Source organism: Chlorocebus sabaeus, chromosome 17 (assembly GCF_047675955.1).
Source record: "Chlorocebus sabaeus isolate Y175 chromosome 17, mChlSab1.0.hap1, whole genome shotgun sequence".
Taxonomy (NCBI): domain Eukaryota; kingdom Metazoa; phylum Chordata; class Mammalia; order Primates; family Cercopithecidae; genus Chlorocebus; species Chlorocebus sabaeus.
This window is the reverse complement of record NC_132920.1, coordinates 36,232,922-36,249,781: the sequence shown is the minus strand read 5'-3', so window position 1 is coordinate 36,249,781 and position 16,860 is coordinate 36,232,922. Positions and strand designations below refer to the sequence as shown.

Below are 16,860 nucleotides of genomic sequence, written 5' to 3'. Positions count from 1 at the left end.
CAAAACTGAAATTTGAGAATGGTTCTCCAGGTCACATAGACTTTAAACACTTTTCTCATTAAGAAACAAAAGAAAGAAAAAGTTTCTTCTGATCACAAAACAAAACCCTCAGCGTAAAAAAAGGCATACATTACAAAAATAGCATAAAAAGTAAAGGCCATTGACCAGGCGCGGTGGCTCACGCCTGTAATCCCAGCACTTTGGGAGGCCGAGGCGGGTGGATCACGAGGTCAGGAGATCGAGGCTCTCCTGGCTAATACAGTGAAACCCCGTCTCTGCTAAAAATACAAAAAATTAGCCGGCGTGGTGGTGGGCGCCTGTAGTCCCAGCTACTCAGGAGGCTGAGGCAGGAGAATGGCGTGAACCCCGGAGGCGGAGCTTGCAGTGAGCCAAGATTGCGCCATTGCACTCCAGCCTGGGCGATGAGCAAGACTCCATCTCAAAAAATAAATAAATAAATAAAAATTAAAGGCCACAATCCCACTACCTAGAGATGGTTGCTAACAGTTCAATGTATATTCATTTCCTAGCCATGCATTATCTATCAACAAAAAAGGGGGCCAGGGTACTATAGTTTGCCACTGACTTTTTCTCCTTGCTGGATGGTATTCCACTGCACGGATGACCATCTTATTCAATCAAGTCCTTATTCATAGATATGTGGGTTACTTCCAGTATTTTGCTGTACAAAGAATGTGACACTGAAAACATTCTACGCTGTGCACTTAAGACCTTTTTTTTTTTTGAGACAGGGTCTCACTATGTCACCCAGGTTGGAGTGCAGTGGCACAACTATGGCTTACTGCAGCCTTGAACTCCTGGGCTCAAATCCTCCCACCTCAGCCTCCCAAGCAGCTGGGACTAACAATGCATGCGCCACCACACCTGGTAATCAAAACGAAATTTTTGTAGAGTCAGAGTCCCCAGCTATGTTGCTCAGGCTAAAGGCTTCTGAGAAGTGTAAATGCTAAGTTCAAAGGGCATGTACATTATTAAAACATATCTGCATTACAAATAAAAGGGGGTCTTTATTATTTGCATATTCATTAACCAAGCCCTTGCAGCTACCAAATTGTATACAGAAGTGAAAGTCATCCCCATGTGAAAACATTCACTAACGAGCTATTTATAAAAAGTTAGTCTCTCTTTGCTTCCTAAGTACCTGAAGCCAAAGTATTTATCCTGCCCACTGTATTCTGGTCTTCTGTTAGTCTCTATGGTTATATTGTAAGTATATGACAAATGACACAAATAGAATGCAACCTAATTGCAATAATCAGAAATCTTGCAAATGGTGGTGGATTTGATGAATAATGCTAGAAAACTGCTCAAACCTTAAGCAAAAGCCCTAAAAAGTGTGGGTGACAGACTCAGACCAGTTAACAATAAAAGGAAAGTGGAGGAGGTGATCACTGATACTTATAAAAAAGAATGTGAATATCAAAATATCAAGAGACTCTGAAAACTGATGAAGCTATCAAATATTTTTGCAAAACTTCCTTCTATGATCATGTTGCAAAAACCAAATAAGATTATTGTAAGATACAAAAATCAGTTTCACTTCAAAAACAACTTAGTTTCCTTCTTTGTCAGAATTAATATATCTTTAAAATTATGAACATGCTTTTATCATTATGTTCCATTTTCATGATTAAAGTTCCATTCAGGCTTCCCCTACCCCCAGTGTCCACCACATTCTATGAAATTTTGGTCCCCATTTTAAGTGGTTTCACTTCAGGGGAGCTTTTTCTGGTGTCAACTCTCCTTGGGCTAAGCAGGCCCTGTTCTCAGAAGCCTAGGAGGAAGGCTGCTCTCATGTCTGGTATGTGAATGCAAAATACTCCCTACAACTGTCTGATTCTTACAGGAGCTAAAGGACCCCATGTAATAACTGGGGCCCTTTTCTCTCACCTCCTTACGAAGTCACTGGGGATGGAAAGGGGACTATGCTTGGTCTGCCTTCTATCACTGCCTTCATTCCCCGCTGCCAGCCAGGGCCCAGACAAAAACCCAGCTCTCAATATCCTCACAGGCTGAGCCCCACGGTCCACCCTGGGACACCTGCTGGGTGTCATTCCAAGGACACCAAGAAAGGAAGCACATCAGCAAAGTCCCTGAGAAATCAGCTCTGAGACCCTGTGGCTCTTTCATCCCGTGATGCAATTCAGTCATTCTGAAGAGTATTTTCAAGGACCGTAGCCAGCTAAGAAAAACAGTCATAAAATACATTCGCCTAAAAGCTTACAAACAATGTACATATATATACACAAACCCAACCTTCACTCTGGCAGTTTTATAATAAAAATATATGGCTTATAGTCTCGAATGTCAAAGATGAAGAAAACTTGAGCTTCACTGTATAGATGAGAAAACTGTAGCCCTGGGCCAAGGGTCAGCAGACTTCTCTAATGGGCCAGATGGTAAATGGTTGACATTTTGGAGGTCGTATAGTTTCTGCTGCAACTATTTGCCTCTGTCACTGTAGCACAAAAGCAGCCACAGACAATACATAAACAGATGAACATGGTTCTGTTCTCATAAAACTTTATTTATGGATACTGGAATTTAAGTTTTACATTACTTTTTACCTGCTACAAAAACTACTTCTTTTTGTTTTTCTTTCCCAACCATTTAAAAATGTAAAAGCCATTCTTAGCAGACTACACCAAACGGGTGGTGGGCCAGATTTGGCCTTCAGGCCACAGTCTGCTGAGCCCTGTCGTTTCGGCCACTCTTACCTTCGCGTGGAGATAAGACAGGCCCCAGTGCTTAATACCTCGTCATCTGCTCCTTGCTTTACCCATCCACAGCAAAGACCTGGATACTCTTCACCAAAAAATGTACAACTAAGGAGCTTTATCAACATTTTCTAAATGTTAGGAGTAATATTAAGATCTGTCAGACAAGTATGCCAGGTCACAGTTTAAAGGATATTGATATAATGCCATATTGTGCATTAAATAAAAACAAGAGGAAAATATAATAAACTTGAGAAACTCACTGAATTTGAAAAATAGGCTTTATTTTAACCAGTGGTATTGTCTGACATCCTATATGGCATAACTGATTACAGCCAAGTTCATGGATACAAATAAAATAGCAATTTCCCTCATTCTCTCTTTTGTTTTCTGTTCAGAGAAATCAGGAGATGGGAGCATTATGCTCAGAAACCGAAGAGCTCTTCCGAGAGCTCCAGCTTAAGAGTCCAGGCTTCCGGAGCATGCAGCCTCCTAACACGTATGTGGTCACATGTGCAAAGACCTTTATTACAAAATATTCAGAGCAGTATTTCTGTAGGAAATCACACTAGCATTTACAACCAAAACATGGCTGACAAAATTCATCTTGCTGTGGATGGTGAGGATTTGAACTGCAATAAAGGAGATGAGGCCTTTACGTTCACTCTCCTTGAAAGGGGGAGAGTCCCGGCTGAGAGGGAATCAACATCAGTCTGTCTCCTTCCTTCTTGCTCCAGCTGACTCGGGGGTCCACCCGGTCCCTCTGGAGTACGTTTATCACTGCACTGATTGAGAAATGGAAACACCTTGGCCCAAATACAAGATTCTGTCACACAGCCAACACTGGAAGTGACTTTATACTTTCTTATTACACAAAAGGCTTAAATATACGAGTCCTCATGTAGAACAAAATGCCTGAAATTCAGCAAATTATGAAAACAGCTCTTCTCCACCCCTGAGGATATTTTATCTTTAAAAAGTTGAAAATACAAAATATTAAAATAATTTGCCCTTTCTCCCCATCAAAAGGAATCACATTCTCAAAGGATTCCTGCAATATACAAAATTCTGAAACAAAATTTATTTCTCCCCAAACCAAGAAGTCAATGATAAGCTGCCAAGAAGACCCTTTTCCATAGAGGAGTGGAAAAGACACCTTGTTACTTTTTTATTTTAAAGTAATCATATTTAGAGGAAGATAGCAGTTTTCTGGCCTTATGGGCTTTAATTTTTTACTTTGATTTTCAGCATTTCTTAGCATTAGTTATTGGGAGTGAAGAGAATAACTTGTTTCTGAAGTTTGGGATATTCCTGGGAAAAGCCCTGATCTTTCCCATGATAACTCCTCAAAAAAAGTTGGTTGAAAACAGATGGCATGAATGAAAATGCTGTACATCCATCTGTTCCTCTTTTCATGATTTTCACATCAAAAGCACCTGAAATATCAATTGTGTTCAACACAGAATAGCACTAGGGGCTGAAGAGAGGATGATGTCACTTGCCATAATATCAGCTGAGGTGACATGGGATCTAAACTACCCAAGAAGTCTTCACTGGCAAACCTGCCTGACACCAGGGCCTCCTGAAGAGAGCAGGACAAGCAGCTGTGCATGCTCAAATAGCAAGACATGCAAAACACATCCTCACTCTGCTAGAAATAGAGTACACAGGAAGTACATGACATCAAGAACCTGCTTCTGACTACTGGGGCAGATATTCAAGAAACCTCTTCACCAAAGGTGAAGGGTAAGCAGAGAAATGGCAACACCTGGGGGTGAGGGAGAAAGAGAGACGCACATATACGCATGCACTCACATGCACACATGACCGCCTCTGAAGGCTACCTGGTTACTCCGGGCCCACAAGCAGCCGTCCAACAACCCTCTCGACTTGCCCGGCTCAGAACTTCAGCAGCTGCAGTCTTTTAACTATCTACACTTTCTTCTCTCCTTTTAAGGCACAAACATATTTACAGTTTCAAATACACCTGTCAAGATCTGAGAACCATACGAAGCAAGTTAATCACAGGCTAGTGCACAGAAGCCGGTTGGTCCTTTTTGGCTGTACGCATCACTGAGGGACAGCGTCGGGTCTGAAGCAACCAGAAGGTGTGGGCCTTCTCTTGTGCCACTGTGGGATGTTGTCAAGTCTATGCCCCACCGTCAAGGTGGGGGTCATAGGAGAAGCCAAAGTGGCAAAAGCATGACCAGGATTGGGGACAATTCATATTTTTTTACTTTGCATTGAACATAATCCTAAAAAGACAGCAGCTTGCCTGCCTGAGCCAACTCTCAGAAAGAAGAGCAAGGTAGAGGCTGCCCTGAAGCATCCACAACCTCATGTAAAGTCACTGTGATCATAGTTTGTTCATATTGTCTTACCTTCCCACAAAGACAGACACACACATGCACACACACTAACACGCACACACACCCCCTTCCACCATGGAGGAAATCTCTGCAACAAGAGGCACTTGAATGATATTTGGAGAGTTCCCGTGAAAAGGCCTTCCCCTCACAGTGAAGTGGGATCGACAGAACAGAAACCAGGTGCTCAGGACTCCATCTCTTCTTGGTCGAGGGGCGGTGGCACAAAGCTGACGACTTCATCATAGGTCAGGCCTAGACATCGGGAAGGAAAAGTAAGATGTGAGAGTTTAGGCTGTTCTCTTTGCTGGCGAGCACTCTGACTTCACTCAAGATCCTTCCTCCCTGTCCAGGTAGTGGTATGATGGGCTACCTCACAGCTTGTATGTAATATTCTAATGGAGCACGTTATCACACAGAAGTTCGCAGGACATAGAAAAGAACCTTTTTTTTTTTCTCATGTTTTTCATTGCTGAGTGCCTCTTAAGCTCTCTACGGAGGTGCTCAAGAATGAAAGAGCACTCTCACAAGCTACGGCAACAGATGGTCTTGGCTCTTTGGATTTAACTGGAGTTCTGAACTTGTGTTTTATGGAAAGAATATGGGACTGGACACAGGATACACGGGTTCCATTCCTGGCTATGTCCCTAACTAGTTCTTTTTTTTTTTTTTTTTTTTTTTTTTGAGACGGAGTCTTGCTCTGTAGCCCGGGCTGGACTGCAGTGGCCGGATCTCAGCTCACTGCAAGCTCCGCCTCCTGGGTTTACGCCATTCTCCTGCCTCAAGACTCCCGAGTAGCTGGGACTACAGGCGCCCGCCACCTCGCCCGGCTAGTTTTTTGTATTTTTAGTAGAGACGGGGTTTCACCGTGTTAGCCAGGATGGTCTCGATCTCCTGACCTCGTGATCTGCCCGTCTCGGCCTCCCAAAGTGCTGGGATTACAGGCTTGAGCCACCGCGCCCGGCCGTCCCTAACTAGTTCTAAGTTAACTGATAAGACATAACTTCTCTTTGCCCCAGTTCTACTAATTGTAAAACTGTAAAAATATCCTATTCTTTACTTAGCTCAGAGAGACGTTGTAAATGCAATAACTCTGAAAACCTCAAATCTCCATGCAAAGCTCCTGTATGTGAGGGGCTGTGCATAAAATCAGACCAGATGTAAGTATCTCAAAGGTCCAGAGAGTATCACTGTCTGCAACACTTTCCACCAGAGAACATATTCATTCTGCATTACAGACCTCAACTACAAGCTTTAGCAAGTTGGTTATGACCATTCAGTTTTTATTTTTCCCACCGCTTTCGGTTAGTGGTACAAGATGTTAATCCTACCCCCTTAGGACTTACTTTTCCACTCATCTATAAGGAGGTCCCTGCTTTCAAAGGACTGATCATAAGGATCGGCTACTGGTTCATCATCAGGATCGTGGTACTGAGCAAAGTAGGCATGTGCAAGGGCTTGGGCTGCTGTAATTCTCTTATCTGAGTCCAATACAAGCATCTTCTCCAGCAAGTCGACAGCTATCAGTACCATAGACAGGAAGGAAAATAGTTTTTAATATGTTACAAAAAAGTATGCCTTATTAAGCAAACATAGTTTTGACCCTTCATATCCAAACAAAGAATTCTCCTCCAAAAATACCTACTCTAGGCTATACTGGCCCTTTTCTCCTTTACGTGTGTGTGTATCTGTATTTTGTATGTTTAAAATGTTTTATTTTATTTTTGATTCGGGGGCACGCGTGCACATTTGTCACATGGGTCTCACTGACGGGGACTGGGCTTCCAGTGTGCCCAATAACCACACAGTGAACATTGTACCCACCAGGTTATTTCTCAACCCTCACCCTCCTCCTGTATCTTGTATTTTTAAAGAACATGTTACTAAAGAAAAATTTTTTTAAATGACTAGGATTGTGTTTGAACAGGCTTTTGTGGAATGTCAATGTCAAACTGCTACCAGTGTAGTCAAACTGTATAAAAACAAAAGCCTACAGCTACAGTAATCTAGAATAGGTAGGCAGGACGGTTTTTTGTGTGTTTGTTGTTGTTGTTTTTTGTCCCCCTTCGCTGTTTATTTACTAACATAAGACAAATAAATATTCATCAAACAGATCTTCAAACAGTGAATAAACTGGGGGTTTTACATGGTGATGGGGGTGAGACATGGTATTAAAATCAAAGGGAATTTTATTTTAAAAAATTTCACTTGAAAAATTTCAAATATACAGAAACAGAAAAGTAAAAACAAGGATAAAGTGAACACTCACATGCCCAGCATACAGATTCAACAATTAACATTTTTGTATTTATTTATATGTTTTTCTGAACTGTTTTAAAATAAAATTATAGACATGATACTTTACCCTCCCCAAATATTTCAACACGAAGACATCTTCCTATATAATCGTAATACTGTTATCATCTCTGACAAATAATTTCTAAATATCATCTAAAATCCAGTTCATGTTAAAATTTCTCCAATTATTCCAACGTTGTCTTTTAGAACTAGTTTGTTCAAACCAGGATTCAATTAGGGGCCATGCACTGCAACTAACTGGATTTCTTTAGTCTCCTTTAGTCTAGAATAATCTCCTTACTTCTAAGCCCTGTTCTTTCCCAATTCTGATCTGAAGAGACCCTCTGGTTATCCTGAGAATGACCGTTTCTCGGGATGTGTCTGATTTTGCTTCTTTTGCTGTCATGTGTCTATACCCTGCTTTCCACTATCCCCTGTACTTCCCAAAAACCAGAAATTAGGCCAAAAATTTTGGTAAGAATCAGGTCAAACATTTTCAGCAAAAATACAGGTGATGCCATGCACGTGATAATGCATTAAGGCCATCTGTCCCACTAGTAATGAACTAAAATTGATCACTGGGTTAAGATGTTTCCCCTTTGACCAAAGCAAGTAATCTGTGGGATATTTTGGTACCAAATAAATATCCGTTCCTTTCACTTATGGCTTTTTGCATTCACTGGGTTTCCTTTCCAAAAGCAATTATTTCTTTCATAAGGGGTTACAAAATGGTGATTTGTCTAACTCTATATTTCAAATGAGTATTTTTGTGTTTCAGCATGGCAGCACTTGGGAGGATAAATACTGCCACATAACCAGTTATCACTGTGGTGAAATAGGCTTTTGAGACTTTGCAAATTACTTCTTAAATGTGGAGCGGGTAGGGGTAAATAGTGAAGAGGACAGCTTCCTATGGAGATCGACTGCTGTGTATACTGGAGGCTGTAAAACACCCCTGTCCTACAGCTTGAATTCCAGAGTAATCCACTGGAGAAATATGGGCTTCAGGGGGATACAGAAACAAAGTGAATATTCATGTGTCAATTCAAGTTCATTAGTTTACACTTTACAGTACAGTACTAGGTGAATGCCTGGATTATATATACATATATTCTTCTGATGGTCTTCTCTTCTTAGAAAAAGAAACCTTATCAGCTGTTGATTTTATAATTGAACACAGATTATATGACAAGTCTCTATTACCCCTAGGGTAAAAACTACCATGTTCTTATAACCAATAAGGTCAGGGGCAAGAAAAAGATTCCTCAAAGATATTATTAGCTGGGCATGGTGTTATGCGCCTGTAGTCTCAGCTACTTGGGATAGGGAAGAGGAAGGATCACTTAAATGCAAGAGCTTGAGGTTTTAGTGAACCATGACTGTGCCACTGTATTCCAACCTGGGTGACAGAGTGAGATGCTATTTCTTAAAAAAAAAAAAATCTTGACAGATAAATATATACACTAACATCAAGGCGTAATTTAAGTTTTAATTCATGTTTTGGGAATAGCAGTGAAACAAAGTCAGTGGCTGACGAAACAGAGCTGTTAATATTTATATTGCTGGCATGTTCCTGCTCAGTTAATATGCTGGGCATGAGCTTGTGACAGTAACACTATACTCCATCTGCCCGGCAAGGGGAACCTCATTATATGACATCACTGTTTGGCAATGGGCTGTAAGGCACGTTTAAATGCTGAGAAGTACAGGGCTGAGCACCAGATGGACCAAAGCCTCCTTTCAACTCATTAGCAAAGTGGTATCTAGTTCTTTTGGCGGTTTCAACGTCATGATTTCAAAGAATGGGAAGACCTATCAGGAGCTATGTGACCTAAATAAGCTGCTGGAACACAAATATCTCCCCTCTCCCACTAAAAAATGAATTAACAAATCTTTTTGAGTCCGTTAAGAGGGTGTCAGTGAGTACTGCCCTGTTTAAAACTTAGGGCTTAGGGCTGTTCTGGACAAATTCAGAACAGAATGATAGACAAGAAAGAACACAACGGGCCGGGTGCAGTGGCTCATGCCTGTAGTCCCAGCACTTTGGGAGGCCGAGGCGGGCAGATCACGAGGTCAGGAGATTGAGACCATCCTGGCTAACACGGTGAAACCCAGTCTCTACTAAAGATACAAAAAATTAGCCAGGCGTGGTGGCACACGCTTGCTGTCGCAGCTACTTGGGAGGCTGAGACAGAAGAATCACTTGAACCCAGGAGGTGGAGCTTGTAATGAGCCAAGATCGTGCCACTGCACTACAGCCTGGACGACAGAGCAAGACTCCGTCTCAAAAAAAAAAAAAAAAAAAAAGAAAGAACACAACATCTTTTCCCAACATCCTGTAGTACTTAAGGCTCAAAGAGAGCTTCTCAGCTCAAATAAATCATACAAAGTCAATTAGAGCATGCCAGGGCAGATGCAAACCTAAACCAATTTCAGTAGAATCGTACCTACCCCTGATGAGACTGTGGATTCATCCTTGGACAGGAGAGCAACCCAGCTGAGATATGACATACTCTCCGTCTCCAAGGCTGACATGAACTCATCCACAACTGCCCAATACTTCAAAGAGCATGAGCATCTCTGCTATTGTAAGAATTATCACAGCGACGCTAAAATTCCTCTCCATAACCACTATGGATGAAGTACTTAAAAAGGTAAAATCACCTAGCCTTCACCCCAGCTTCTAAAGAAGTCAGCATGGCTGTTGGCCCTCAAAAAGATAAAACTAAACCCGAAGCATAGCTGCCAAGACCCTTAAGAAGACACATGACCCACACAGATGCAAAGAAATGCAGTGAGATTTTAAAACATACCACACAATACAATCTTAAGAAAAGTGAGAAGACGAATTATACTCGTTATCATAGCATAGCTCCCTTCCCTATTGTAGGGAGGTCCTGGTCTGATCTTTCTGTGTCTACCATTAAACAGCATTGTCCACTGCCCTCTTCTAGAGTCAGGGAATGAGGCTCAGGCAAAGCAGCTTTCAGGGACCATCTGAAGCACACATCAGTCCTCCCCTTCAAAGAATACAGTCAGTCAGGCATGGTGGCTCACATCTGAATCCCAGCACTTTTGGAAGTTGAGGTGGGCAGATTGCATGAGCCCAGGAGACAAAGATTAGTAGATGGTGAGACCCTGTCTCTACAAATAATTCTTTAAAAAATTAGCCAGGCATGGGGATGCATGCCTGTAGTCCTAGCTATGTGGGAGGCTGAGGCAGGAGGATCACTGGAGCCCAGGAGTTCAAGCCTGCAGTGAGCCATGACTGTGCCACTGTACTCTAGCCTGGGTAACAGACTGAGACCCTGACACTACCAAAAAAAAATAATAACAATAATAGTAATAATAAAGCAATTGCATTTTAGCCAAGGCAACACATATCTTCAACTGCCACCATCACTTCCCTCTGCCAAGGATCTTGAAGGCATATGAAGCCATTTCTTTAAGTTTAGGTAGCAAATAAGCTCCACAAAGAGGAGAGGATAGTTACACCTCTGAGGGGCAGAGAAAGAATAAGGGAGGGGAAAAGTTCATGTGTGTGGAAGATGACAGGATCTGTAGCAACGGCAGCTACCGATAGAGCAGAGCACCCTGCAGGGAGTTCCTGGGTGGGTCCTCTAAACACCCACCTGCACTTCAGTGGTTTCTGTCCTCCACTCAGGGACACCATGAATCCACAGCAGTTGTGAACAAGCTACAGCTTTCTTCTGTATCTGCTTCTTCCTGCCTCTCCAATCCCTTATCTCAACATTCCTATTACTTTCTCTCCTTTCTCCACTGTACCTGCCCATTCCCCCGACCCCAAGGTCTGTGATCGTTTAAACATATAAGCATCTCATGTAATTTAAAAAAAATCTGACAACACAAATAGATAATAAAAGCCATATTTATCACCTTCCAAGATTCAACTAATGGTACTTTATTTGGTCAAAAGGAGAAACTCTTCTTCAAATCCCCAATTTATATCATAACCAATTCAATATCCATGAGGTGAGGATATTGTCAACTTACCCAGGGGATTGGCACCAATAAATACATTCGCAAAGTTCATCTTCGGCATCTGAGTCAAAGACTGAATATAGTTTCTTGCCTGAAAAAACAAGCGTTTTCAGAATTACTTTGTTCAATAATGTTACTTCTCTCAAAGAAAGAATCTTGGTCCTGCTAAGGAACGAGTGTTAACTGACAAAGTCCACTAACTCCAATGTTTATAACTGTCTTTGATAAAACTTCTCCCTTACTGCCATCCTAACTTCCTAGTTATGATCATCACCTTCTTTATTCCTGCTATCTCTCACAGTTGCATTTCAAGTGAACGAGAATACTCATCAATCAAATTCTCTTTCATCAGCTTTCTGATCACAGGATGAGAAGTTTAAAAACTGAGGCCGAGATATGTAAGAAGTAGCCCTTTCTGAGACAGCCTTCTCAAAAAGCTAAAATTGGTAGAAGGGTTGGTATTCCCAAAGTAAGTCTTGGACCAGCAGTCTTTTGATAGTGCTGACTTCAGTAAGTGCTCTTAGCACATCAAAGGACATCAATATTAAACCTTGCTAACAAAATAACACTGGTAACAAAAAAGTTAATATAAACTTAATATAACAGTCCTACCTCACAGGGTTGGAGTGAAGATTAGAGATAACAAACCTAGTACTTTCTTAACACAGTACTTGGTTCCAAGTGAGAGTTCAAGAAACATTATCTGCTATCCCACTATCACCTTCAGAGAAAAGCAAAGTCTGCTGTCTATCTTAACCACCTTTTAAAAATTTCTGTTTTAATACAGTCCAACAGTAAAGGTATGTATGTATATTTATGTTTACACATACACACACAAGGTTGTAAAAAGTTCTGGTTGCCCAGACACGGTGACTCACGCCTGTAATCCCAGCACTTTGGGAGGCCAAGGAGGGCAGATCACTTGAGTCCAGGACTTTGAGACCAGCCTGGGTAACATGGTGAAAACTTGTCTCTAAAAACACAAAAAATTAGCCAGGCATGGTGACGCATGCCTGTGGTCCCAGCTACTTGGGAGGCTGAGGTAAGAGGATCACTTGAGCAGGGAGATGGAGCCCAGGAAGCTTGAGCACAGGAGGTGGAGGTTCCAGTGAGCTAAGATTGTGCCACTGCACTCCAGCTGGGGTGACAGAGTGAGATCCTGTCTTAAAACAAGACAAAAAAAAAAAAAAAAAAATCTGGTTGCTTGGGCAAGTTCACCTTATTTATTTAAAAAATTTTTTTAGAGACACAGTCTCTGTTCTGTTGCCTAGGCTGGAGGTCACTGGCACAATCACAGCTCACTATAGCCTCGAACTTCTGACTCAAGCAACCCTCCTGCCTCAGCTTCCCAAGTAGCTGAGACTGCAGGCGTGTGCTATCATGCCCTAATTTTTTAATTTTTTTGTAGACCTGCAGTATTGCTGTGTTGCCCAGGATGGTCTCAAACTCCTGGGCTCAACTGATCCTACCATCTCAGCTTCCAAAGTGCTGAGAATTGCAGATGCATGCCACCACGCCCAGCCTTCACCTTCTTAATGATTGCATGTGGAGTCAGGAGGAAAGGTCTGCTTTGAAAAGCAACTGAGAATCTTTCTGATTTGAAAAGAAAGTTGTAGGAATTGAATATATAAATGGCTGTAATCCCTTTCTACTTGAACATGTAAATAAAAAGATGAAGGGAAAACAGGTAAGAGACAATTATCTCATTCAGAGAACAGTCATCCCTTTAATAAAGGTAAATCAACAGATGACCTGAATATAGCCGAAGTAGAAACAAAGTTGCTGGGAGGGGCCCTCTGTGATGCCAACCCGGTTCCCCAAAATATTAAGGGTATCTTAGAAAGAAAGAAGTGCCCCAATCACCTCTGATAATAAAACAAGAGTTAGACTAAGTAGTTAAGAATAAAGAAGGTACCTAACTATACCAAAGTGTTTGTATTTATTTTATATTATTTGTGTATTTTCTTTTAAATATAGTACGTATTAGTACTGGATATTTCAGTTTTGTTTTGTCTTGTTTTGAAATAAAGAATTCTCTTTTGGTCATTAAAAAAGTGGATGAATTAGAAAGCATGCTAATGGACTTCAGTTAACTACCCTTCTGATAAAGGTCATGATAGTAGCACACCCTAGCTACAGGCATAGCACCTAGAAAGAAACCGCCTCACGAGCACTAAATTCACAAAACCAAATATAAAAATAACAATTTTCCATTTACAAGCTTACTAATTATATCCCAATCTCACAAGACTGGATGACATTTTATCCCAAAAGTCAACATCTTGCAATAGCACATAGGCAGGCCTCAAGGCACATGCAAGCATCCAGTGATGTTAAAAACTGTTGGTTATACAGTGGCAATAAAATGAGAACGTGGCTTCAGTGCGACATCCCTGTACAGTCTCTTTGTTCTCACCTCATGGCTTGGCATCCTGTTAATGAGATAAGCGGGGGGTGTTCCCGTCAGACGCATAATCTGCTGAAGCTGGTTAATATCTTAGATGCCTAGTCAAGGGCATTGTTAAACATACAGTGCAAAAAATAATTTTCAACTCAAGTTTTTAAAAAGGTCAAAAAGCCACCCCTAAACAAACAAAAAAACCTACCCCCCATTCACCCTACCCGAGGACCCAAGGCTGCATGTTAAAGCTTCTGTGAATGACATGAGTCGCTTCTGTGAATGACATGAGTAACTAGGCATGTAGTCAGTGACTGGCCATGCAGATAAGAAAAATTACTTTTCTTTGGTTTTAGCATCATCTTTACTGTTAAATATTTTAGGTTCCCTGGAAACAGACTGCCCCTTGATCCAGGATGCCAGCCAGAGAACTGTTTTCAAGTACTGACGGCCAAAACCTGTTTGTGGGAGAAATATAGATGATTCTAAAATTTTTGACTCAAACTTTGAACAAAGTAAAATATCCAACATATCCATTCAAGAAAGAGACTAAACTTTTGCAGCACAGGTTCTCCAAGGCACCATCCCTCCGAATTAAGATACACGTGGGCATCTGGGTTAATAAGCAATGCCACATTTCAAAGACATTATTTAGTGGTACATTTAAAATACTTGTCACAAACACAAAATGGTAAATGAAGAAAGAGGAGACGGGCAGAAGGTTAGAGGCTAATGGCAAAGGCAAAACAGAAGTCACAGGCTGCTGACAGTGTTAAAGCATGCCACATGATTTCCTCTACAAGTCTCTTCAACAAGTGAACAGACTAACCTCACTTAACAAACAGGTGGAGGGAAGTCTGCAAAATACTCTGCAAGTATCTGACAAGGGCAGAACTATGAGATTTTCTATATGTATAGACACATATGTAAGCTGTACCACAACTTCTCTCTTTTAACTGTTCTATCAATGTTAATACAACTCGCCCTCTTCTAAAATGTAAGAACTGTTTATCATGTTCCTACTAAGCAGAAGTGAGGAGATTTTAAAAATCTTCAATGTAATTCAATAAACCCCTTTTCTAGTCCTTTTCTTGTTAACTACTAATTCCCTCATTCAGGTGAAGCGTCATCTTCAATAAGCACCATGGCCAAGCAATTTTACTTCTTTGTGGCTTTCCCAAATAATTTTTCTACTTTAGCTCGTCCTCTGAACTGAACTCCCTAGTGGTCAGATGACTTAGCAGTAATCTGTTTAAGGCTGGCCACAGGGAGAGAGCTAGAGCCATGTGCTCCACGCTGCCTTTCACACTCCCTAAGCCCAAAGACAGAGGCCAGTAAATTCCAAAAGAGGTAGTAATTACACTTTGATTTGTAGTCCTTTTAAGAAATGTGCCAGATCCATACCAGATGATGGAATTCTTTGTTTTGTTAGGAGTTTAGGAAACAGAATTTAGAGTTACCTTTAACAAATCACATAACAAATGACACTTTTCATGCCAAGGGAAGTAACAAAAAGGGGCCACAAAATAAACCAGCAATAGCAATATACCAGTTGGGTCTTAAAATGTAAAAATCCTCCACTTCTCCTTCCTTTCTGTGAACAATACCTGGCCTGCACATTTTCTGTCTTTGTCTCCTTTAGTCAAAGAGGTTATTTTTTATATCCCCTTTCTGTCAAGAGGTTAGAAAGATTCTATTTCTGGAGGAAAATATGAATGAGTCAGGTCTTTGCTTTTTTATCTAATTTAATTAATTAGTTTATTTTTAAAGACAAGGTCTTGCTCTGTCACCCAGGCTGGAGTGCAGTGCACGATCACCACTTCCTGCAGCCTCAAACTCCTGGCCTCAAGTCATCCTCCTGCCTCAGTCTCCCAAAGTGCTGTGAGGACAAATGTGAGCCACTGTGCCCAGTCTGCTTTTGCTTTCTTAATATGATTTTCTTGTTCTTTCACTGATTATTACAAATACTGGGACATTAACCAAATGAATTCTCTTTCCTTGGCCTCCATCACAACCCATTTATACCTTTTCCTATGGCTCATCCTAATAGGTTCTCAATCCATTACTGCATTCTCTTACTCAGCATTCAATTTCTTCATAATTATTGGCATCGCTACTTGACTACTTTTCAGAATGAAAATAGCTGTTGGCTTTCTATTTTCTGCATTCCTTCACTAATGTCTTTTTTCTTTAATTTTTAAAATTTTAAAAATCTCTGAACAATTTTACTCACCTGGCCTTATTTTTCCATTATGTTACCATAAGATAAACAGGTACTTGGGCCGTGTCGTGAACACGAAATTATCTTGTCTACCCCTTAGGATGTTTAAACTACTTTTATCCACTTGCCCCAATTATGTAGGAAAACACAAAAAAAACTTTCTTATTCTTACACTCAATATAATATTATTTGAGTCAAGTTCTGTATTCTGGTACTCAATTTCAGTAGAGCTGTTGAAATATATAATGTGCCTCATTTCACAGAGGGACCTCCACTATTAGGCTGTGCACCTAGTGTTTCTTTCTTAAAAATAAGTGATGGATTAATGAGAGATAAATACTATTGACTGTTTTACTTAGACTTTGGTTTGAATTCCTTGCGACTAATAGCACATATCTATAGGGCAGATGGCTGGGATGGAAGAGAAGACTAAGAAAGAGCTGCTAAGAGTCACTCTCAGGAAAGAAATGAATTTGCTTGGTCTCATTAGCACTATTTATTAATTGAGCTTCTTCCCAGCCCTCCCTCTGCCCTTAGGGCCTCTTACTGTAAGACAGTGTTTCTAAGAAAAAACATAAAAAAAAAAAAGTACTGCCCTTTCTAAGCATCATCTGATATCTTTGATTCACTCTAATCCAGCTTCTATATATCATAAAGGGGGAAAAATACCTCTTTAGGTTGACATTGTGGTAACACTGACAACAACTTCCAAAATAGTGTGTAATCACATGCGATTATAGTTTGGATCATGTTATCCAGCATCTGGGATCTATACTCAGCTCTGCCACGTGACTCAGTGCATGACGTGGAAAAGTTACTGCCTTTCTGGGCCTTTGC

At 40.9% G+C, this 16,860-nt stretch overlaps 1 protein-coding gene across 4 annotated transcripts in view; it reads right to left on the bottom strand.

The window, feature by feature from the left end:
- Positions 1-3,001: 3,001 nt before the first annotated feature.
- The window catches only part of MAPK14 (mitogen-activated protein kinase 14), an 89,611-nt gene continuing 75,752 nt past the window's right edge, over positions 3,002-16,860 (bottom strand). For 3 of the 4 annotated variants that reach the window (XM_007972808.3, XM_007972810.3, XM_007972811.3), the window contains 3 exons: positions 11,417-11,495; positions 6,451-6,624; positions 3,002-5,359 (listed from right to left, as the gene is read on the bottom strand). In XM_007972808.3, the coding sequence (XP_007970999.1) occupies positions 5,292-5,359; positions 6,451-6,624; positions 11,417-11,495 (321 nt within the window). In that variant the 3' untranslated portion in view covers positions 3,002-5,291. Of the gene's footprint in view, positions 5,360-6,450; positions 6,625-11,416; positions 11,496-13,820; positions 13,901-16,860 lie in introns of all 4 variants that reach the window. The other variant, XM_007972807.3, reaches the window with a different exon arrangement.